The sequence below is a fragment of the Limanda limanda genome, chromosome 14 (genome assembly GCF_963576545.1).
Source record: "Limanda limanda chromosome 14, fLimLim1.1, whole genome shotgun sequence".
Lineage (NCBI taxonomy): Eukaryota > Metazoa > Chordata > Actinopteri > Pleuronectiformes > Pleuronectidae > Limanda > Limanda limanda.
The window spans coordinates 18,596,116-18,620,617 of record NC_083649.1 but is presented as its reverse complement, the minus strand read 5'-3'; the positions used below and the strand labels follow the sequence as shown (position 1 = coordinate 18,620,617).

Below are 24,502 nucleotides of genomic sequence, written 5' to 3'. Positions count from 1 at the left end.
ATTGTGTCCGTCTTTGCGTGAATGTTTGTATGTTTACGTGTATGTGCACTGTGTACCTTTTCGGTGCTTGCATTTTTTTGATTTGTGGTGCTATCACACGCTCATTTTATAGCATGCTTGTGATTTAATGAATGTTAATTAACCTTCACAATGAGAATGATCCCCTGTCTTTGTTCCGAGTGAATCTCAGGACAAGGAAGCTATAAGATCTGATGATGCATGTTGTAAATTGAGCAGTCAGTGTGTGTTTTTTTTCCATACAATAATTTCATCCATGTAGGTACTGATGACTGCAACACACGCACGCACGCACGCACGCACGCACGCACGCACGCACACACACGCACACGCACACGCACACACACACTGGCTGTCTCCCTCCCCTGATGCCTGCCACTAACCACTTAGTAATCAATGTTGTTTAATTGCAGAGGGAACATCCCCACTCTAAACAGGTATTGTAAAAATTCTTTCTATGGCATTGACGTCTAGTGAATGTAGATTAGTTAGCCGCATGTTCAAAGAAAAAAATATGAAAAAGAATGATTCATTTGGTAATTAAGTCAACAACCTGTTACGTTACGTAACAATGTTATGGTGCTTTCATTTTTTCCTCAAATCAAGCTGAATTTAGCAACTGGTCTGTAGCCTTGCTCAATTTTTCTTACTGACGACAGCTTCTTATTTGGCATTTAGCCTCTGTGTCAAACATTTGTCTGTTTGTCTTTGTGAAAGTGTGTTACATTCCTAATTATTGTTTTTGTGTGGATGTGTGCTTCAGTATTGTAAAGAAATGGAATAACTTGTTACAAAAAATACATGTTGTACACCAGTGCAAATCTCCTTAACTGAAACCTGTAACTGTCCTGGCAGGAAATTTTCTGCTCCAATCCTGGACATTGTAAAAGCCAAGGGAACTAAATTAGTGGAAACTAAACTCCAGGACCTTAAAGCACAGGATAGTAAATCTAAGGATGATGATGCTGAGGGGACAGAAACCTCAGAATCGGAACCTGAGGAAAGGTTTGACACACAAAACCTCTTTTTTTGAGTACTTTCAGTGGGTATACCTTCAGGGAAGGCCTCCTACAATCAAAAGGACTAACACCCAACAAAGTGAAATGGGTGAATCTTTCAAAAGGGATTTCCTGGTGGATCTATGTTTCCTTGTTCCTTTGAAAGGAATATTTTCTTTGGTTTAATTTGACTAACCTGTGGTCTATCTTAAACAATCCGGTGGCCGGGGATCATCTTTACAAAGCCAGTCCAGTGCTTTGTCAGATTTCCTTAATAACTGCTCTCTGTCGACACCCTAGGATGTCGTTCTCATCCAACCTGAACCACTACGGAATGGTGCATTTATCCAGCGTGAGTGATGTTCTGCTTGACAACTCCTTTACACCACCTTGTCAGCGCATGGGAGCCATGGTCGCTTTCCGCTCCTTCCAGGAGTTCACCAGGTCAGTCCTTGTGTAAATGGATATCAACTTAAGTACATTTTGTTCATGGGTGAAGACGACATTATGTGCTATTAATGGCATGTGTGATTTCCCTCCTTTTACAGGAATATAGCAGACGTGCTTAGCTGCTTCTCTGACTCTCCTCCCTCAAGTCCAACTTTCCCAGAGGGAGGTAATCCTGTCCTGTATGGCGAAGAGGAAATCAAGGTGGTGAGAACAGACTTCTGATAGGCCCTGCTCATACCTGGCATTAAAATGTGCATTTGGAGAAGCTCCAAGTTCAGTTGTGAAAATGCATGCTCGATGGATTAAGGACTCCTTGATGTCTCATCACCCAGATATTCAAAGGGTGTCTATGCAACTTGTAGCCACATTCTTTTAGCAATATACATATACAAATTTGCCTGGGGCCGCATTGAAGGGCCGCCTACTCAACCTACGTCTTCTCTATTACAGGAAGTATTTACTCGTACGCGTTTTTTAAATGGCAGAAGGTGACTGACTTGTCCCAAAAATTTTAGATTTTCGAAAATCCCATAAAGATACTGTGCATCTGCAGGCAATTCAGTTTGCCTTGAGCAGGCCACAGAATAGACCTAGTGTGTATTACCTTCTCTTATTCATTTCTTGCAGGCTAGGCAGAGAAAGGGTGCTGCTACTTTCCTCCGGTTAAAAACACTGAAAAAGATATATTCCTTATTTTGGCGAATAGACAAGGGAAGTGAGATCTGAACACAAGTTGTTACTCGAGACAATTTTTAATGCCAGGAGTGAACTGAAGTACTTAGAGCTGTCCACTTGTGATCAGATCACCCAAGACGCATGTAAGCCAGTTATGAACAGGACCGTATAACTGGCCTGATGATCGTACATCTTTTAGAATGAAATGTCTTTTGCTTTTTCACCCAGAATATCCAGGATGAACCAATCCATATCCTGAATGTGGCGATAAAGACAGACAGTGACATAGATGATGATGGCCTGGCAGCCGTCTTCCGGGACTTCACTCACTCAAAGGTTGGGCGCTGTCTACACAGCATTGCTTTTTTTCTTTAGATTTCAGTAGAGAGATCTAAATGTTTTGAGATGTTTCCGAAAGGTCTTATTCTGAATTTCAGAAATCCCTGCTGTTTGAACATGGCATCAGACGGCTGACTTTCCTTGTTGCTCAGAAGGTGAGAGTCATAATTCATGTTTACCAAATCAACTACCCGTCTTCACCATGCATGTCACCTATTCAATATTTATGAATAGCATGTATCAAAAACGATACAATTGAACTGTCCAGCATCTTTCTTTTTGCAATTACTAATACTTTGAATAATGTGGGATGACATAACTGTTGTAATTGTTATGATTTGCATTTTAAATTTGGCTTATTTTCCTGTTTGTCTCTGTATCTCTTCCTGCATGCCTTGCTTTTGCTGCATTTATGATGACAGGATTTCAGGAAGCAAGTCAACTGTGAGGTGGACCAAAGGTTTCATGTAAGTAGAGGCTGAAACATAAGATAAGGACAAACAGCCAATTATCGATGCATCTACTCTTGTAAAAAACTGTTCTGGCACTACCAAGGAAAGCCCATTCAATATACAGCCAAGATTTAGCTTATTTTATCTATTGTGCCAACATAGATAAAGATAGTAACCTAACCCATCATTGTCCAGAATCAATACTTTTAGATCGACGGGTCATTAAAACCAGAGAAACATACACTCCTTTTTAGAATTAAGAGAGGTGAAGGAATCGAACCTCCAATCTTGGCAGTTTTATGTTTGTACTCTGTTGATTGTGAAAACGATAATGACGGGTATTGAGGACAGGAACAGATTCTGGGAAACGCTCCGTTCTTTCGTCTCCGCTTTCATTTGGACAATAGGCTTTGATTTTTTTCTTGGATGGTACCACAATCAATGATAAGAGCAAATCATGCTAACTGGTGTCACCGTCATTATGTGGCTCTTGTTACATAAAGGCTCCTTTTTTTTTTGTAGTATGCGCCATTCTGTATCTTTGCCCCAAATTTGTTCCCCCCTCAGTTCACTACATAGTGAATTTGATGTGTAATCAGTGTCAAATCACTGCCGCAGAGGCCTCCAGTGTGTGTACTGTAGCTGTGCTCTCGTTATCATGAAGCCTGCGAGGCGACGAGAGCATCTCCAATCGGTCGGGCATTGTCTCGGCAAGTGTGACACTTCATCTGATAACGTCAAACAGGGCTGCCGGGCATTATTCAGAGGGATCAAATGTCTTTGAAAAGAAGGAAATGTTTTATTCATTAGCATAGTGAGGGGTGCTGTATATGTGTAGCCTATCACCATTATTATGTGAGTGTGCTGTCCGAAAGACTACGCAGTGATTCCGGCAGTAACAGGAGAGGAGGGTCCGCTGCATGTAGAACAAGCTTTTGACCAACACTGCTTAACACTCCACACTTAATCGTGTTGCAATTCAAGCAGAGCTCAGAACAGATTAATTTCACTCGCTGTGATTAGAGTTTAACGTTGATGCATGCTCTAACTGATTTGGTATCCTTAAAAATTAACTGCTGTAATTACAACCATGATTTTTTGGTAAAGACATATTTTATGTTTTTTATTCTTGTTATTTATATCTTCCACACAGAGAGAATTCCCCAAATTCTTCACATTCCGTGCCAGAGACAAGGTGAGTGTCCACATTTCACCAGCTTTGTGTCAAATTGTCACTTTCACTCAGGACTTTCTGAATGTTGGAATGACCACTTTCTGTTAAAAGGATGAGGGAATAAACCTTTATGTTCATATAACAAATTACTAGGATTCTTTCATCAAAAAACAGATAAATCTAATTCCTTTTGCTGGGAAACTGTTCAAAACCATTTGTGGTCATTAGACAACAACTTTTCACCCCCTTGGCGATTCTGAATTTCACTCTATCACAATCAGCGTTACCCCTCCGTTACCCCCCGATAGTTTCACTTCAGCGATACCACCAAAACTCATTAAAGTAATGAACCTTTTTAACTATTTCTTCCATTTAAGAGAAATTACGCCCATTAGCAGCTTTCTGAGAACGAGATTGCCCGTGATTTCATTTACTTAATACAGTGTGTGGCTCACAGGCATCTCTCTCTACTCTTATATCAACCGAGTGCTCCTGAAATTGCCAATTTGAACTACTTTACTGCATTACCGTGTTAATGGAAAAGATGATAGCAGAGAAGCCCAACTTTGAAGGAAAAAAAAAAACAATCTTCAGGAAACAAGCTCGATTAACATACTTGAGTGTTGTATTGCGGTTTGTGATCATGTCCTTTTTTTTCTCCTGATAGTTTGCAGAGGACAGGATCTATCGTCATTTGGAGCCTGCGCTAGCATTCCAGTTGGAGCTCAACCGCATGCGCAATTTTGCCTTGACTGCCATCCCGTGTGCCAACCACAAGATGCACCTGTACCTGGGTGCAGCCCGCGTGGAGGCGGGCACAGAGGTTACGGACTACCGTTTCTTTGTCCGAGCCATTATCCGCCACTCTGATCTGGTTACAAAGGTAAGAATACAAAAGTGCAAGGAATTTTTTTTGTTTTGCTTTATATTCTTTATTCTATATTTGCACATAGACCCAACAGTCCCCTAAAATTACAACAAGCCTCATATATTGGTGTTTTTTAACAGGTTTGATACCTTTTTATTTAAATCCACTAGTTCCAGATTTGTATATGGAATTGGTTCATCCCGCAGCGCCAGTTCTGCTTACCATTCTGCCAGTTCTGCTTATATTGGTGTTTTTTAACAGGTTTGATACCTTTTTATTTAAATCCACTAGTTCCAGATTTGTTTACGGAATAGTACAATGTTGTGAGCATTCATTGATACAAAGGCTCTAAATATGTCTGAATTTTTCATCAATATTCACACATAATTCACTGACAAATCAACAAATGTGTAGAAAAATGCTATGTTAAAGAAAGTTATAAAAAGAATCCTGCATCTGCCCCCTGATCCACATCAATATCAAATGGTTTCTTCTCACCCAAACCACATCATTCTGGCAAGTCTCATAGAAATCTGTCCTGTAGTTTTTGCATTATCCTGATAAAACTACTTCCTTAGTGGAGGTAATTATACCTACCCATTTTTCTCTCTCTGTTCCATCACTAGGAGGCCTCTTTTGAGTATCTCCACAATGAGGCAGAGCGTTTGCTGCTGGAAGCCATGGATGAGCTGGAGGTGGCGTTCAACAACACAACAGTGCGAACTGACTGTAACCATATCTTCCTTAACTTTGTCCCCACAGTCATCATGGACCCATCAAAGGTTTGTGGGGGGGAAAAAACATACACGCTCATACATCTCTCAGTGTTATTGATCTAATCATCCTCTGCAATCTACAGATTGAAGAGTCTGTCCGCTCCATGGTCATGCGTTACGGCAGCCGCCTGTGGAAGCTGCGTGTCCTGCAGGCCGAGCTGAAAATTAACATCCGCCTTACACCGACAGGAAAACAAATCCCCATCCGCCTCTTTCTCACCAACGAATCGGGCTACTACCTGGACATCAGCCTTTACAAGGAGGTCACTGATTCCCGAACGGGACAGGTGGGGCCCAAAGACCGACAGGTGGGGCACTCATACATCTTTCATCTCATCTGCATATTGTCCAGTCACAGGCAAAAGGGCTTCAGCTCCATCCTGGAAACCTCAAATCACAGAATTCAGTTTGCCTACATCCCTTTTTAAGTGAAATATCTAGTTTGTAATTTAGAATGTAGTAGACTATAAATGTTCTGGCTTTAAAATACATTGATGTGAAGTAGACATCCAGTGTGGTGCCTTGCTCTTTACCTAGTGGACAACCAGTTTAGTAAATGTTTAGTCTCACAGCGAATCAGGTAAGTTACATCCCATCCATCCATCCATCCAAAGTGAATGTTAAATCTACACGGAACATGAAAGAATGGGGGGGGGGGGGGACCATTCAGACCATTGTACTCATTTCATGTATTATTTTTCATGTTTTTCTGTCTCCTTTTTCATTTTTTGTTGAGTGGTTGCTTTATTAGTTCCATTTAAGTGAATATTAAGAGCAGGGTGTCAGATTTGCTGAGATATGATTCAGGAAGAACTATTTGATTTTCACCAGTTCCTGTGTACATTATTCTTCACCAGTTGTGCTTCTTTGAATGTGTGTTAGGCTTTGTGTTGGTTTAGGGTCATAGTCATCATCACCATGAGGCACAAAATCGGGATTGTTGTTACCTTAAGTCCAAGGTGGTTAAACATTTTAGAATATCTGTAAAGTGACTGTTTTTTCTTCTCTGTTCAGATCATGTTCCAAGCCTATGGAGACAAGCAGGGTCCACTGCACGGCATGCTCATCAACACACCCTACGTCACCAAGGACCTGCTGCAGTCCAAGCGCTTCCAAGCACAATCTCTGGGCACCACCTACGTCTACGACTTCCCAGAAATGTTCAGACAGGTAGAGTTAAAAGAGAAACTTCCTTCTTGACCATCATGCATAGATTCTGCTGATGAATACTAAATCATTTCATTTGGACTATTTCACTTCTTTCTCCAGGCTCTGAAAAAGCTGTGGCATTCAAGTCAGGCCTTTGCCTACTTACCCAAGTGCCCTCTTCCCAATGAGCTGCTCACCTTCACTGAGCTGGTTCTAGACGCCCAAGGTCAAATGGTGCAGATGAACCGACTGCCAGGAGGCAACGAGGTCTGTATTTTTTATTTGACACATGAATACAGATATAAAAAAAAAATACATAATACACATGTACTTTGACATGACCTTTTTCTTTAGTTCTCCACCTCCCCTTTCAGAATGTGTAATTTCCTTTTTACTCCCTAGGTGTCTCTGTTTTTCTTTGACTGTGTGCTTGAGTGTCTTTAGTCTATTGTTGAATGGATTAAATTAATGCATCAATGCGTGTACTGAGAGACAATACTTATGTCTTGTGATTTTTTTTTTATTATACCAAATGATAAACTACTGTAGTCTCAGTCATAGAGCATAACATGTCGAACTTCTCACTCTGGCTCTTATTCTCAGCTAAGTCTTCAGTAAGCACGTTATCCTCAAATTCATAAACAACACCAATGTATTTACTGTGTGTTTGATACAGTAGATATATACGATATTTAGTAATTATTTTGGCCCTCTGCTCTGTCTATCTAGATTGGCATGGTGGCTTGGCGGATGACCCTGCGAACTCCAGAGTATCCAGCGGGACGTGAGATCATCGTTATTAGCAATGACATCACGCACAAGATCGGCTCATTCGGGCCCCAGGAGGACATTCTGTTCCTGCGTGCCTCCGAAATGGCCAGAGAGAGCGGAATCCCTCGAATCTACATCGCGGCCAACAGTGGCGCCCGGATCGGGTTGGCAGAGGAAATAAGGCACATGTTCCATGTGGCGTGGCAAGATCCAGCAGACCCGTATAAGGTCAGCCACCTTTGTCTCAATCACAGAAAACTGTAGTTGAAGGCTTCTCTAGAATATTTCAAAATGTCAAAATGCATTTTTGACTTCTCTTTGTATTTATGCATGATATGTTTTTTTTGTTTTGTTTTTTATATTAATATAATAGATATATTTTTTTTATATTCCCTCTGTAAATCTTGTTAGCAGGTACAATTTGATTTTAGGATGAGACTTTTGTCATTTTTTTTTTTTGCTCAATGACATTAAAGTTTATGTATCTCAAATGTCCTTACAACTCAATGTAATTTTATTTTTTTTAATTTTTAACTTCATACATCCACCTGGATGCTTTTTTGTGCATTTTTTTATAGTTGTGCATTTGTGTCTTTTTCCTTTAAGTATCTCTTTTCCTTTACCCTCTTTTTTTTGTCCTTTTCTGTCCCTTTTTCCTTTCTTCTCTTCCTTATAAGACTTATTGTTTTCTGCCCCTGTATCTCTGTCTGTCATAAATAAGCCGTCATTGTTTTTTCCTCTGCAGGGTTTCAAGTATCTCTACCTCACACCTCAGGATTACAAGAAGGTCTCAGCCCTGAACTCTGTGCACTGTGAGCATGTGGAGGATGAGGGAGAATCCAGGTAGGTCATAATAATAATAACATATGAAAACTTTGTACGTGAGGAAATTAATCTTCCAGCTGCTGTAATATCAGTCAAGTGAGCGTGACTCCACAGATTTAAGTCCATGAGGATGTGATAGAGGTAACTCCAGGCGGAAAGCTGGTGGAAGGTCACGTCTGGCTCAGAGTGATTGCAGCTCAAGTGTTGTCCAACAGGTACAAGATCACTGACATCATTGGAAAGGATGAAGGACTGGGTGTTGAGAACCTGAGAGGGTCTGGGATGATAGCTGGAGAATCCTCTCTGGCTTATGATGAGATCATTACCATGAACCTGGTAAGACTGAAGTGGACTCAGTTGTGTACAGAAAACACACGCACACATGAAGTCTCCTCGTTATCCCTGATCCCTGCTTCCATGAGATGCCTTAAAAACAAACACTATCATCCTATAGGTCACATGTCGAGCCATTGGAATCGGGGCCTATCTGGTCAGGCTTGGACAGCGAACCATCCAAGTGGACAACTCTCATATTATTCTTACTGGAGCTGGAGCTCTCAACAAGGTAAAATCATCCACAAATATCTTCTAATATAAATGCATTTTTCGGTTCAAAACAAAGTGTTATAAGGTTGAATACACAATCCTCTAGTTTGCCTGAACAGTTTCCTATAACACTGAATGAGCACCAGATAAATTGTTTCTGAATTTGCACAGTTGATGCATCTGCATTTTAATGAGGAATTTACTATACATCTTATATTCATCAGCTAGCTTTTACATGTTTCAGCTGAGATGAGAGGAAGGGATAATAGATCTGGAAAAGAGCTCTTTGCTTGCTCATAATTATCCGTTTTTTTTACAATCAAAAACAGGGTAGAATTAACAGTATTTTCATAAATTACTTTTATATCAAAGAAATAAATAAAAACTGAAAATGTGCTATGATTTTGTAGCTTTTTCCAACTCTGCAACCAGGACTCCTCCTGCCATGCTCTGCTCTGCGAGTCTTCATTCCCGATCCCAGTGACAGGCCCGCCTGCCACTCATATAGTGGAATAATTGAAAGCGAACCATGAAGTTGTATTTGCATAGAAATAGAGTGACATGCCAGAGGCTACAATGCAGGACAGCCATATCATTTGTTTTTAATCAAAATGAAGTTTTGCTGAGGCAAATTGTTTTCTGAATGCAGCTGATTTGTGTGGGTGTGTGTGTGTGTGTGTGTATCTTTACGCTTCACTCTCTGCTTTCATCTTGCTTTTTTGTTCTCTGTCCTTGTCAGTGCATTAAGATGACTCCATTTTAAATTAGATAACGGGTTGCAACATGACAAATCATGTAAATGGCCCAATAATGGCATATCTATTTGCTGGAATAGCAATTGTTTTTATACGGCACCCACTGTGGAGCTGTATTTGTGCGATTAGACATGTGGTCATGATTACTGAAAAGTGTCTACATTGTGTAGGCAATGCATTGCAGTACAGAACATCATGTGTTTGTTTTAAAATGGTCCAGATCTCACAAGCGACAATGGCAAGAAGGGTCGTTTTTCCTGCTCGTTGATCATGTGGTTTCTTGGCTATTAACTGAAACTTAATGGAGAGCAGGAGGCTGCCACCCAGAGATCATCATTTCATTATCAGCTGAAAAGCTCTCATATTTTCATGGGGACTGGATAGTAACTACTAGCGTAAATACCCCAGTGAGCTGTTACATCCAGTTGGCCTCTGCTTTCCTCCCAGTCGTCTCCCTCCGTCCCTCCTCCTATATCCCATCCTCTCCTCCCTGCTGTAGAATCTTAATGAAGCCGGCGACGGCCAGAGGCGCCGGGGTTTTGTGTATGTCAAGGTGATTGCAATGTTTCTCAGGCCCGCAGGCTTTACTGACAGCTTTAGGAGAGCGCCCTAGATTTGTAGCCAGATACATAACCATTAACGGTAATAAAGAAAGTAAATGATGGCTGAAAAGGTGAGAGTCGAGGGTAGGGTTTGAGCTTTTCCCTGATTTTTATGGAAGCAAGTCAGGACTGGGCCACCTGTTCTAAGCTGCTTATGAAAATAGGGCGGGCTGAGAGAGCGATTTTTATGGCTTTGGGTTGCTACTGCTCTGCACCTTCTCTAGGCTCTGCTGTGACGGAGAGTTTTCTGACAGCTGATCACCTGCATTGACAACGGATTGGGGCCATGTCTTGTAATTCAGGGCCCCAGCTGTTCTGTGACATGTCTGCGACTGTGTGCAAACTCGTTGATCAGCAGCTCCACAAATGAGAAACTTAGTGAAGACACCTCCTGTTGTCTGCCAAAGCTGCGCAACACATACGGTAGATTGACTGTTGGCGCCATCGGAAGGCATGAGAGAGGAGACTTTTATAGGCCAAATCTTCACATAATTTAACTGGGCAGAAAACCGCGCTCCAGATTTCCACGCCAGTTCCAAGAGCAACACTGCAATTGTTTACTCCTGTATGTGTCTACGTGGATTGTAAACATGAAAGCCTTTTTTTTCACCACAGTTTATGCCTTGATCTTTTTTTTTTGTCAAATGTAAAATCCACACCTATTCGGCAGCTATGGGATAGAGTGGGTTGTCCACTAACCAAAGGTTTGGTGGTTCGATCGCCTGTGTCCTTGGGCAAGACACTGAACTCTAAATTGCCCCAGACAGCTGTGGCAGGCCGTATGTGAGTGATGTGTGATAGGGAAAGTGCTGCACATAGATTCATTGTATGAAGGGTGAATGGCAAAACCGTGCTGTAAAGTACTGTGAGTGGACATCAAGACTAGAAACCTCAATATTAAAACAGATCAATAACCTTTACATTTCTTCTTCCAACTCCAGGTGCTGGGCAGAGAAGTGTACACGTCGAACAACCAGCTCGGCGGAATTCAGATCATGCACAACAACGGTGTGACCCACTCTACGGTTTGTGATGACTTTGAAGGAGTCTTCAATATTCTGGAATGGCTCACCTACATGCCCAAGGTAATTTTTAGCAGCTGTTTTGAATAAGATGCTCAATCCTGAATTCATACGAGTCTCACAATGTGTAGACTTATCTGTTTTTGCTAAATTAAAATTACAAATCTTTCTTCAGTGTTCATCCAGTCCAGTGCCCATCCTCAGTGCCAAGGATCCCATAGATCGGCCAGTAGAGTTTGTTCCAACCAAAACTCCGTATGACCCTCGCTGGATGTTGGCAGGACGTCCCAGCCAGTGTAAGTGGTCTTATCTGTTCATCAGTCACTGAAGTCTTTTTCTCTGTGTTCATATTAATATAAATAGAATCTCTGTACACTTAAAGTAAAATAAAAAATTTGAAAGCACATCTTCCCTAACTTTTTACACATTTTAATATTCATAATTAAATCAATAAATAATTGTAAAACATTCAAATCGTACTCTACTCAAAAAGCTGAAATTGAGTAAAATTAGGTGTATAGACTTGTATAGTATCATGGATGCAACTATGACAATGGTTCATACATTGCAATTGTCACTAGTCCTGATATTTGTCCTGATATTTTTTTGGTGTGCTATTTAAAATAAAAACAAAAATGTACCATTTCATCAAATTTCAGGGTTAACTTTTGAAATAGTTTGTAGCTAGAGTGAAGCAGATGAGAAACTAATAGAGAAACAGTGAAGCCAATCATCATGCTGCTGCAGGTAGAACCGAAATGGATGCAGCGTGTTTTACACTGCAGGTCAGGACTGAGCCGGTTCCAGTGTAATTACAGCTAACGACAGGAAAGAGACCGGTAGACCGTGTGGGAGGCCAGTCGACGTCTCCTGTAGTGATGAGTGGCGAGGTTTAATTGAATGGTAACCTCCCAGGCTGGGCATGTTTCTCAGGGTGTACAGGCAGTAAAAGAGCTGAGCAAGCTTCTTTATACAGTCATCCATCATGGTAGCTGCCAAGATTACAGATTCAGAAATACACAGCCGCCGACTGCATGAGGAATAGAAACAGGGATTTTTTTTTTAAGCAGGGAAAGTGATAACGTCTTCTGAAGGTTGATTCATTCCAACTGGCCGTAACTAACTTGACTTTCTTCCCTGTTTCACTCATCTTTGTGTACAAAGCTCCAAAGGGTTCGTGGCAGAGTGGCTTCTTTGACCATGGCTCCTTCATGGAGATTATGCAGCCGTGGGCTCAGAGTGTCGTGGTCGGCAGAGCCAGGTAACGAAACTCTAAACAAAGATTACATCTCTTTACACCATAGATAACTAGAATGACACTATAGAGTGCATACCTCTGCCAGTAATCCCCTTATTAAACTCCATTAAATCTGCTAGATCCAGTAATTGTTTGGACCTGCACCAAATTGGACAAACTAATAGATTTAAGCCTACTAAATACAAAATCCATCCACTTTATCCTGGGAAGTCAATGAAAAGTTAAATAAATCACACCTTGCAATGATGACTAAAGTGATAAATAATTCCTGGATTTTCCCCTTTTTCCCTATCTGTCTAAAAAATTAAATTTTTTTCTCTTGGCCCTTCCATTTCTCTACATCCCATCCTTCTCCAATTTTTTGTGGAAATCTGGATTATACAAAGACAAACTAGAATGGCTAGAGTCTAATTATTTCTTGGTAAAACAAGGAAATTATTGAAAAACGCATTATTTCGCAAATGTAATAAAAAATGGAAAATAATTACTGGATCAACCAAGATGACAAGGTTACCTTCTTGCCAGAGGTAGTTCTCCTGCCATTAAAAAATGTAGTGAAGGTACTTTATAAACGTGGGTGCTGAAAGTCCTGTCTCCTCAGACTTGGTGGGATACCCACTGGAGTGGTTGCTGTGGAAACCAGGTCAGTTGAGCTGACGATCCCAGCTGATCCAGCCAATCTGGATTCAGAGGCGAAGGTGAGGGATCCCTAGATGTATATACTCAAGACTGAACTGCTACCCGTGGGGTTGATAATGCTGATGTTTCTGACTTGCGTATTCAGATCATCCAACAAGCAGGACAGGTGTGGTTCCCAGATTCTGCTTTCAAAACTGCCCAGGCCATTAAGGACCTGAATCGAGAAGGCCTACCTCTCATGGTGTTTGCCAACTGGAGGGGCTTTTCTGGAGGAATGAAAGGTACCTGCCCTTCCTTAATAATGATATATTCTTGGGTTTGACTCTTTGCTGTGTCTCATGAGAAAATGTTCCTCCTTAGATATGTACGACCAGGTGTTGAAGTTCGGCGCCTACATTGTGGACGGGCTGAGGGAATACAGGCAGCCGGTACTGGTTTATATTCCACCGCAGGCTGAGCTGAGGGGAGGCTCCTGGGTGGTGATAGATCCCACCATCAACCCTCGTCACATGGAGATGTACGCCGACAAGGACAGCCGGTGAGTTGGATGAAAAAAAGGTACAAATAAGAAACATCTCTATCACAGCACTTATGGCTCATTGAAATCCTTCTTCATCGTTCAGCGGTGGAGTGTTGGAGCCTGAAGGAACAGTGGAGATCAAGTTCAGGAGGAAGGACTTGGTGAAGACCATGAGAAGAGTCGATCCGGTCTACGTGAGTTTGGCAGAACGACTGGGTGAGTCCTGTTGAGATCTAACTAAAAAGGTCTTTATTTCCCCCCCCCTCACTCGGCCATGTTCTCATTTGTAGTCCCTCTCGCTGCCATCCTGTTTTAGAAAGGAACCATATATCAGGTGGGAGCATGTGTGCTTTCACTCGTGTCCTTTATTCTGTGTTGATTGTATCATCTTCGATGCGGTTCCCTCGGGAGATGTGTCAATCACAGCTCACTCGGATCAATCACCGGCTCTCCTGTCACTCCTGAGCAGGCTATTGATTCCACTGGAGGGGTGCGCAGAGGAACTTTGGTCCAATGCTGCTTTGTGTGTGTGGGCGGGGGGGTGGGCTTGATGCTTTGGGCAAACTGTTGGAATGAAGATGGGGGGGTTGAAGAGTTTACAGATAGAAATTGACAGAAATCAGTCCTCATTGACAGCAACCAGGGGTTTTCTGTTAGCAGGAGTTAATTCACAGGTGCGTGTAGGAACTGGTCAAGCCGAGGACTCGATGTTCCACAAGGTTCCTTGTCTACATAGTCAGGCAAATGTTTGAATTTGTTGATTTAAATCGTGGTTTTATTTTGAATCTCCCAACAGGAACCCCAGAGCTGAGCCCCCCTGATCGTAAAGAGCTGGAGAGCCAGCTGAAGGAGCGTGAAGAGTTCCTGCTGCCCATCTACCACCAGGTGGCTGTGCAGTTTGCAGACCTCCATGACACCCCAGGTCGCATGCAAGAGAAGGGCGTCATCACGGTGAGAACTATTTTTTTGATGCTATCTTTAGTGCATGTATTGCTCCAGTATAAATGTGCGGTATGTGTATAAACGGAAAAGCCCACAGGGGAAGTATCAGTCTAGCTGCTGCCGCACCTGCCCAGTGAATAATGTTTGGTCTCCCCGAGCTGCTGAGACTCGTCCTCATAATTATCTTCTGATGACCCTGGTCCATCACCTTAGCAACCGCAGAGCAGCCCCCAGGCAGGTCCCACCTCATTCTGTGCCTTCCCAGTCCCATCCCTCACATACAAACACACACACGTACACACACACTCGCTTTGCTCACATGACCAGAAGGCTGTTTCACGGATGGATGGCAGTCAGGGAGATCTTTTTTTTTTTAATGTGGACTTGCTAAAGACTCACTAACTGAACTGATCTGTATGTTCACCTTCATGTTATCAGCAGAGAAATATGTGTTCAAAATAATGTACTCATTCGTATGTGTAGACATCTAATAATGTTTAAAACGTGGGTGATAGTTGCTCTCACTAACATGAACCGCTCGTCTTCTGCTTTTCTCAGGATATCCTGGAGTGGCAAACGTCCCGTCAGTTCTTCTACTGGCGTCTGCGGCGTCTCCTGCTCGAGGACACGGTGAAGAGGAAGATCCAGGCCGCCAACGGCGAGCTGACAGACGGCCAGATCCAGGCCATGCTGCGCCGCTGGTTTGTGGAGGCCGAGGGGGCCGTCAAGGTAAAACCCCCGACACACCATCATGCTTGTTCTGTAGACTCTTGAGTGGAAGCTGTAGAAAACCATAATTAATACCTCATTGAAATGGGAGCTTATGATTTTGATATTAACCTGTAATGTTGTGTAGTCACTGTATGATTCTAGATTATTTAATTGATCAATCTTTTCTCAAATTTACACATCCATTATGTGTATAAAAACTATGATGGCACTCATTAGAATGCATACCTCTGCCAAGTCCCAACAGTTCCCTTGTTAAAACCACATTTGAATTTACTATATCCAGGTTTTATTTAGATCTGCACCACATTTCACACACACTGATAAATCGGTTCCCTAAATACATCTGTTTTACCCAAAAAATCTAATAAAAATCAAGATCCATGACTTAGTCTCTGAGAAACCAATGAAATTGGTGAAAACAGCAAATCTCACAATGTTAAAGAAAGTGGAAAATAAAAATATTCCCGGATCCACCCCCTGATTTAGACCCGCAACAAAATCCATTCTGTTCTTTCCTCACCTTTTCCACCAAAACTCGCGGTAATTCCTCCAGCAGTTTTGATATAATCTTGTTTACGGACAAACAGACAGGAGTGAAAACATCACCTCCTTTTTCTCAACGACAAACAGAAGTCAGTTATTTCAATTTAGTTTCAGCTAGCACAGTTCAACAATTCTAATTCAGATCAACATTACATTACACCAAACTTCTTACATTATAAAAATCAGAGACTGAATGACAAGAAAGCCCAGTATCGGTTGTGTATTAAACCTTTTTTATCAGGTTTCCTCACAACCACAGTTTTTTTTAAGTGTATCTGCTCATATCCAAAGTCATCATTATATCAAGTCTTTTTTAATGAGTAACTGTGACGCTTTAATAAGTGCGTTATCTCTTAGTCGAGGGTTAAACGGCTCATTCCTCACTCAAATCGGAGGCTTGTTTTCAGGAATGTGTGCAGCTTCATTCAAGTAAACACCTTGTTAGCTCGGAGGAATAATTACAGAGGTGTTTTTTTGTTTTGTTATTTATCCCTGAGCTCCCATCCGTTTTCCCACAAGGTGTGCCAGTTAAAATAAAAAGTAGTCATCATTCCTTTTAAATGATCGTCATTAATGAAAGTAAACATCCCTCAGAGATCCATAAATACTGCGGTTCCCTCTGGCCCAGTCTCGGGCTCAGAGAACGAGCCGTGGTGGGGGGGGCGACATGAGCCGGCCCCGGCATCGGAGATCTCCTAAGACGTGGCCTTCTTGTTAGCTGATATAATATCCCCAATCAGGACTGGGCTGTCTTAAGCCACAATTAATCACAGCCCTGGCACGTGCAGATAGGAGAGCAACACACTGTTTCTTAATTAAAAGCAAACAGATTAAAAATGATTAATAACGGCATTAGATGTTCTCGTGGACCTCAAGCAGGACTGCTCATAAAAAAGGCAAGAGCCCATTAAACCCCTCCACCCCCAAATCTTTGCTAAGCCCTCCAGCCTGGCTTTGTTTGGAATCGGAGATGCCGGCTCTCATGAATGCAAATTTTTTTACCGTCAGGTCCAGTCAACAAAACATCAGGGCCCCCGTCTATTTGTGCCTGTCCAGCGCTTTTGTTGTTGTTATTTATTCATTGATTCGTAATATTTTAGTCTTCCTCTACTGTTTGTACTGTATTTATGCAGGTTTCTAATTTTGTTATGTTCAAACCATAAGAAAAGGTTTGATTTCTCTGCTTTATTGATTCATCTTCCCTCCTTTGATATGTCTCCCTGCATTGTTAAGGCCTATCTGTGGGATGACAACGAGGAGGTGGTGGGATGGCTGGAGAGGCATTTAGCCGAAGAGGAGGGGGCCAGGTCTGTCATCGACGAGAACATCAAGTACATCCGCCGCGATCACATCCTCAAACAGATCCGCAGGTGAGGATTGTAAACCACCTGGTTACAAGTTTCACGGCGCACCTGGTTTGCACTCTTCTTCACACGTGTGAAACATCCCAGGATTTTAAGGTTGTTTCTCCTCTTTGCCTTCAGCCTTGTTCAAGCCAACCCAGAGGTGGCCATGGATTCCATCGTGCACATGACCCAGCACATCTCCCCCACGCAGAGAGCAGAGGTGGTGCGAATCCTGTCCACCATGGAGTCGTCGTCCTCCTCCTCCTCCTCCTCCTCCTAGTCGAGAGCCTGGCCTCTCCTCCGTTCTCTCGCCTGTCTGATTCACGGCTCGGGGCCACGACCACGGCCAAACAGAAAAAAAGAGAGGAGCCTGGCTCGGCCGCTGCTGCTCCTGACCGAGGCTGGAGGAGCGGACGAGGTGGCCTTCGCTGCCGCCAGGTCACTAATGAAGCGTTGGAGATTGTTCTCACTAAACAAAAAACGACTGACATCATCGATAACATATTCTAGATTGTCTTACGCGTATGGTGGTGTGTAGATGAATCCATGTATTTTGTATTTTAAGTGCAATTAAAAGATGAGTTAAAAAAAAATAAAAATCTAGAGACTAATATAACACAAGTTTACAAAGTCGGCTCTAATGGATGTCTATGCTTCCATGATAATCAGTGGCCTCCCTCCTTTTGAACAGGAGCGAGCACAACAACATATATACAACGTTGTCATATTATGAACGCATCGTGGTTTGTGACATATGCTTGTTAAGATTTGCAAGTGTTTTGATGACCAGCTCAACAATGACAACACATTACCCAGGGGGCATTGGCAGGGAGAGAAAAAGGGGGTTTTAAACTCCACCGTGGGGAGCACTTAGTTAATGAACAAAGACAGGGAACACTGCAGCAGCTTTGGACAGGAGAGCCCCGCAGGGAGCAGGGGCAGGGTCCCTTTTTAGACCCGGACTGTTTCACAGTTCCCCCGCAGTGAGTGATGGGCCGCTCGCCTGGCAACAAAACACACAGCTGTCCCTTCTGTTCTCCCTCACACAGTACACACATGCTGCTGTACGTGCACTTTACTGAGGACTGTTCCCTTACACTGAAAGCCAGAAATAAACTTCTAGCGTAGACTACAGGTGCGCACAAACACACAAACACACACACACACATACATGTCAAGTGATGCAAAATGTGATACACTGAGTGGTTAATAGTTTAAATGGGATTTGTTAATGGTACTACACAGTGTGGATAATAGCATGCTTGTTTTAATAGTCTTTTTCACCTTTAGGTTATTTCTTTTTTCTGCATCTTATTTTGTCATTCCTAATACAGATCATTTTTTCTGTTTCAACTAAAACCTTTTTTGAATAAGCGGACCTCTGCTGTAAGTCTGAAATGTTGTCTAATTTTACCGTAATCCACAATAACTGTTCTATTTAATGTTCTTACCGTTTGTTTATATCACATATTTTCTTAATATTTTTTTTTTTGGAAAACAAAACTTGAATCTCATATTCCCCACTTGAGCTGGAAAGACGGGTTTAAATCGTGGAAAGTGAATAAGTGTTTTCTCTTTTTTTTTCTTCTTCTTCTTTAAGAATAGAGTATACGTAACAAGCAAAACGGTACCGTCATGATGAATTCAATCCACTGTGTCAGATGTTATGATGAGAGAAAGCGATGTTGGCAATGTGAAATGGCTTCATGGTCGATGCTGTCCCTCTAATGTGCCTCTATGTGGACATATAATCCAGTTGCTTTATAAGTAACTGGCTGTTTCTATACAAGAATGGAGAAGAATTTACAGTGACAAGCTCTATATGTGTCTAAAACTTTAATAAAGCTTATCCAACTTAGTCTGAATTGTATTTGTGTCGAAACTTGTAACTTTGAAATTGAAAAAAAAATGTATTCCTTGAAAAAATAACAAACGTAATCGGATTTAACAAAATTCTAGTTTTCAAGAATTTGCAGTAATTTAATTTGTCATTTATTTTGTTCATGTATTGATGATCCTCAGGACTGATAATCACGTCACTGGGAAACCTCATTAATTCAAGCAGTCGGAGCAAAGTCTATTTCTCCGGGGAGACGTTTCCTGATTACTCCAAAACGATAGACTTCCGATTTCCTCTATCCTCAGACGATTAAAGTGCCGTTTTCCTTCCTGGCTTTTAAACTTCAACCGTCTTAAGGAGGATGAAGAGGATCAAACAAATATTGAGGGATCTATCTCATCCTCTTTTATTTTTTTATTTTGTCTCGTTCATTCATATCATCCCCTCGGCTCTGTCAACTCTATTACCGCCCTACCAACAAATATGTAAGACAAATTGAGTTGCAATCACCCAATACCCACCACAATTATACGAGTCCCAATAAGAAAATGAGTCATTTGGTGGTATAATTGGAAATGTGCCTTGCTTGGTCTCTGCGGTCTCCCAGAGGCTTTTGCTCATTTCTGGTGGCAAGCTAGACCGGCTAATTCTTTTAATCAGTGGCGAACTGCAGAAGTCGGGTTGGTTCTTAACCACTGAAGTGGAGAGGGAGGTTTGGTTTAGTGGAACTTGACGGACGGACATTGGTGTGGGTCAGGAAAGAATCCTTTGCATTGTATTGCAGATCTGGATGGAGGTGAGGGATCCAGGAATTTGATGGATAGGCCGTTTTTTAGGCACCTTTAGGAAACTTATAATTGAGTATGAGTAATTTGGTTCAGCTTGAGTTCCCTTGAAGTATTAACATAGGATGACACTGTAAGATGCAGTACTACAGGTAAAACTTCCCTTTCCTTAACAAGTCATTAATGGAAAAACTATGAGCAGAATGTGAAAAGTGACATTGAGATAAAATGTTCAATGATCAACTGTTAAACTAGTTCAGGAAAGTAACATGTACATGTAATGAACATTTAATTCAATGTTGGTTTTGTACAAATCATTATTTTGGACATTTGAGTTGAAAGATGAGTAAACTATTTAGAATTACTACCCTGAGTTTGTAGGCCTCCACCACCCAGTGCAGTTTCAGTTTCCAGACTCAGGAGGTCTGTGTGACCTTTAACCACTGAAATCAAATCCGTTTATCCTTGAGTCCGAGTGAGTATTTGTACCAAATTTTAAGAAATATCCCCAAGGCCTATTTGAAATATAGTATTCAAAATAATGGGATGGAAGGACAAATGTACAGTTTGGCAGACAGAGGGACGGACAACCCGAAAACAGAATACCTCCGGCTTCTGGTAGTCACCTGCAAGGAGACATAAAAACTGAAAGATGCTCGATATATAAGTAATGGATATCTGTACTGTATTCACACACACACACATATGTCTATGCTTTTATAGTTTCTGACCTTTGGGACTCTTTACCTCAGTGTGGGTGACGGTGGCAGCCAAATTGGAGGTGTGCAAGAAACTGCTTCCTGTCCTTTCTCCAGCTTACGATTTGGATTTAAAACAATACAATATTATTGTTGGCTTTAATCAAGCTGATGCTGCATATACATCATTTTTTACATACTACTGCCAAATCCCAGGGATGGCCGGCCTCAGTCAGAACTGAAAGAAAAAGGACAACATCAGTTCTGTGATGAGATTGAGATGGAGGCATTAAGATGGCGCAGGAGGGAGGGGGGGGCGGCTCAATCATGCATCCGAAGGAGGCCGTAATTCCACATTCATGCATCTCGGTGACTTGACAGCACTTGAGAGACAATGCCCGTGACCCAGTTGCAGGATTCCAATTAGCGGGCTGTGTGCAACAGTTGAGATGAAAAGCGAACAGGGTCTTTACAGAGCCCCAGGGCTGTCTGATTACTGCCTGAAAACAAGAGTCTTTTGGCCGTGACAAAGAGCGGAGCGACACAGAGGGAGTGCCAGGCCCCAGCTGTCCTCCTCCTCCTCCTCCTCCTCCTCCTCCTCCTCCTCCTCCTCCTCCTCCTCCTCCTCCTCCTCCTCCTCCTCCTCCTCCTCCTCTCCAGGCTGAAGATTCTGAAGAGCTCATCTCGTCCCTGCTCCGTCTGCCTTCCTCTTCACGTTTCACCCATATTGTAGAGTGCGTTTGGCTGCCCCAGTCGGAGTCAGTTTGACACTTTTCAAACTGTGTCGTTATTAGTTCTGAAAATGTTGGTGAGCTGTTGCTCCCAGTCTGTGAAGGAAACCGATCACCTCTGGGTCATGAACCTGCGTCTTCTGTATTAACTCAAGACAACTTCATTACACAACTTTGTGGCCTGAGAGCTGCCTCCACAAGATTTGCAATCCACAGAAAACACATCTATGATTTAGAAAGAGTAGTATACATTTCCATACTTAGATTATCAGCCTATTAACAGCTGTTTCAATATCTGATTTTGTAAAAATATCCTTGTGAACAAATTCACATTTTAATAGTTATCATTATGATGTAAATAAAACATTTCTTCTACTATCAAATGGGAGTAATATAATGAAGTCGCATGTAAGTTTGCATAGTGTATAGTATATTCTTAAATACATTAGGTGAACTTAAGTGTTTTTCCATAGGTTATAAAGCAAAGTGTTACTTTGTAAATTAAAGTACATTTGAATTTGAATTTGACGGAAGTAATTTTTTAATTATGTTTTTGCTCCCGTCTGTAGGTTAGTTGGGATGTTTGTAGCAAGATTACACAAAAACTACTGGAAATAAACATACGATAAGTAAAATGTTGCTAACTGGTACAGAGCTACAGTCCCAGGTGGAGTGTTTCAAGGTAAAAAGAAATATCTGCACTCACATTGGAGAAGAATTTGGTCTATATGACCCCTACAACAGTTGTTCAGTGCCACAGAATAAATAATTTTAATTAATTAAATTTCTATATCTCCGAAGTGTCCAGTAACAGCTGATTTAGGATCAGGCAGATTGCACTTTTATGTTCTATCTTCTTTGATTTAAAATACTCATGAAGGAGTTGCAGGAGTGAATGATACAATTAAAACAGATAGAAATGTGTAAGATATAAAGAAAGATAAAATGCAGTCATGATATTACCTTAGATTTTGTAAAATACTTTAGTTAACAGCACTTGTTGTGAATAAGAACGTTTTCAATCTGGATTTAAAAGCTGCAATGGATGGGGTATTCCTAAAACCATCAGGCAGTTGGTTCCAGTAATAAATAAAGGCTGCTATCCTTGTTTAGATGCTTGTGAAAGCTGTTTAAACATTTCATTTAAAGCCCAGAACAAAGCTGCCACAGAGTTTATCTTCGATTCCATCGGGTCCCACTAGGTGGATTTAAGCTGAATTAAAACACTGCATTCATACTAGTGGCTTTGTTTGCATATAGTTTTATGGTGGCAGTTCTTTCCAATGAGATTTCCCTATGCAGGTCAGGCTTTCATGATTTATAATGCTCGATAGACCTAAATTATCAAGCTCAAACCCAACTTCTGAAAGGCAATTTCCATCAATAGATCAAAAGAATGAAAGTAAATGATGTATTGTATCTTCAATGCGAGGAGGCCATCCCTGCAGAGTTATAGCCCGGCAGTGAATCTCTCCAGGGGCACGGAGGCGGCTTGTCAGCTGGCCGCACGAGAGGCTCCATCTCCGATCTGCATCTTGAACGTGCCACAGGAGGGTCAGAGATTACAGCATCCCATCATCATCGTCACATAGCGATTGGTAAACACAGGCTGAGGGCTAATTGAACATGAGATGAAAGCGAGTAAGTCTGATTCACAAACACAAGGAGCGTCTGCTGGCAGAAGACGAGGGAGGCACCAGAAGTTACGAGCTCCTCGCCTGCAAAATATTTGAATCACGACTTCAGGGAACACGGTGTGCAAGTCTACGCATCTTCAAGAATAAATCAAGATCAGGCCCGTAATCTCAGTGCACAATTGCTATTTGTCCCTGATGCCGCTGCTGCTCAGGCACTTGACTCTAAATTTGTCTCAGACAGTAGAAACGTAGCTTAGCCAGAATGCAAAGCTCCTTGTAATCATGAGCATTGCAGAGCAGGTGAATCCGCTCCACGTACCAAGCAGTCTTTCCTCACATTCCCTCCCCCCCCCGGTCCGACATTAACATTCATGGAGCCACTGGAGTGTGGCGAGCCACGTACGTCGAGCCCGACGCCGCCAAGACGCGGGGAGAGAGAGGGGAGAGAGAGGGAGGACGGAGGAATGGGAGGGGTGGGGCCTATGGTGGTGAAGGTTGCTCATTGTTGGGATTGCGGGGAAAGGTCAGCAACCAAAGGTGTCACATGCTCGAGTCATACATCACAATTATTACTGTAGGTCATTGACTGGTATGGAAATTATGAGAGGAGGTCCATGAGTAAAGCTGGAAGAGTGGATGAGGACGGGCCGCCAGGAACCTACTGTATCTCTCAGTAAATGTCAGTAAATTCAGATTTCAGATTCACATGCTTTATAATTAACATGAATGGTATGGATCCTCATAATATAATAGTTGTAATATAATATCAGGAGTTAAATGTGTCTTGTCCACCCAAGTTGCACGTTTTGTTTCCTGTTGTTCTACCGTCTTGTATAGTTTAAATCCATTGCACCTAGTGGTCACGCCTATATTGCTATCTTTGGTAGTCTGCTGTTAATTGTATCTATTTGTGTAAGTACACTGAGCGCAACTGCACCGGAGTCAAACTCCTAGTAGGTGTATTTGTACATGGCAAATAAAGCTGATTCTGATTCTAAATGTATTGCGATGATGATGGCTCGAAGGATGGAAGGTGAATCTGTTGATCCACCTCTTTGGTCCAGACTGAAATATGTGCCAGCAACTATTGAAATTGATTTCCATGATATTTCGTGCCTACATTCATGTTCCCCAGAAGAAGAATCCCTCTGACTTGGGTGATTTTTGTTATGGATTCATAATGACCTTGTGCTTGGATTCTGTTTTGTATATTTAGTAGATCTACCTCTAATTGGACATTTCCTATTTTATTTTGAAACTTATTTTTGCATTTGTGTCTCCCCAGCTTTTCTTTCTGTCTTTGTCTGTCTGTTGATTACATGTCCCATCTTTATTAGTTTCACCTGCATTATCTTGTTAACTTGGGTATAAAGGCTTTGTCCACACGACTGCAGACATTTAGAATGAACGG

The 24,502-nt window shown here is 41.9% G+C and overlaps 1 protein-coding gene across 10 annotated transcripts in view; it reads left to right on the top strand.

Annotated features, from left to right (window-relative positions):
* Positions 1-19,258, top strand: part of acaca (acetyl-CoA carboxylase alpha) — a 34,528-nt gene extending 15,270 nt beyond the window's left edge. For 2 of the 10 annotated variants that reach the window (XM_061086628.1, XM_061086629.1), the window contains exons 27-54: positions 432-455; positions 874-1,023; positions 1,317-1,460; positions 1,565-1,670; positions 2,370-2,477; positions 2,579-2,635; positions 2,903-2,947; positions 4,086-4,127; positions 4,774-4,989; positions 5,601-5,756; positions 5,834-6,058; positions 6,765-6,920; positions 7,020-7,166; positions 7,629-7,898; positions 8,416-8,513; positions 8,711-8,831; positions 8,950-9,060; positions 11,340-11,483; positions 11,596-11,716; positions 12,585-12,681; positions 13,280-13,376; positions 13,463-13,598; positions 13,678-13,855; positions 13,941-14,053; positions 14,634-14,788; positions 15,338-15,508; positions 17,288-17,424; positions 17,539-19,258. In XM_061086628.1, coding sequence (XP_060942611.1) covers positions 432-455; positions 874-1,023; positions 1,317-1,460; positions 1,565-1,670; positions 2,370-2,477; positions 2,579-2,635; positions 2,903-2,947; positions 4,086-4,127; positions 4,774-4,989; positions 5,601-5,756; positions 5,834-6,058; positions 6,765-6,920; positions 7,020-7,166; positions 7,629-7,898; positions 8,416-8,513; positions 8,711-8,831; positions 8,950-9,060; positions 11,340-11,483; positions 11,596-11,716; positions 12,585-12,681; positions 13,280-13,376; positions 13,463-13,598; positions 13,678-13,855; positions 13,941-14,053; positions 14,634-14,788; positions 15,338-15,508; positions 17,288-17,424; positions 17,539-17,680 — 3,667 coding nt within the window. In that variant the 3' untranslated portion in view covers positions 17,681-19,258. The other 8 variants (XM_061086630.1, XM_061086631.1, XM_061086633.1 and 5 more) reach the window with 8 other exon arrangements.
* Positions 19,259-24,502: the final 5,244 nt, after the last annotated feature.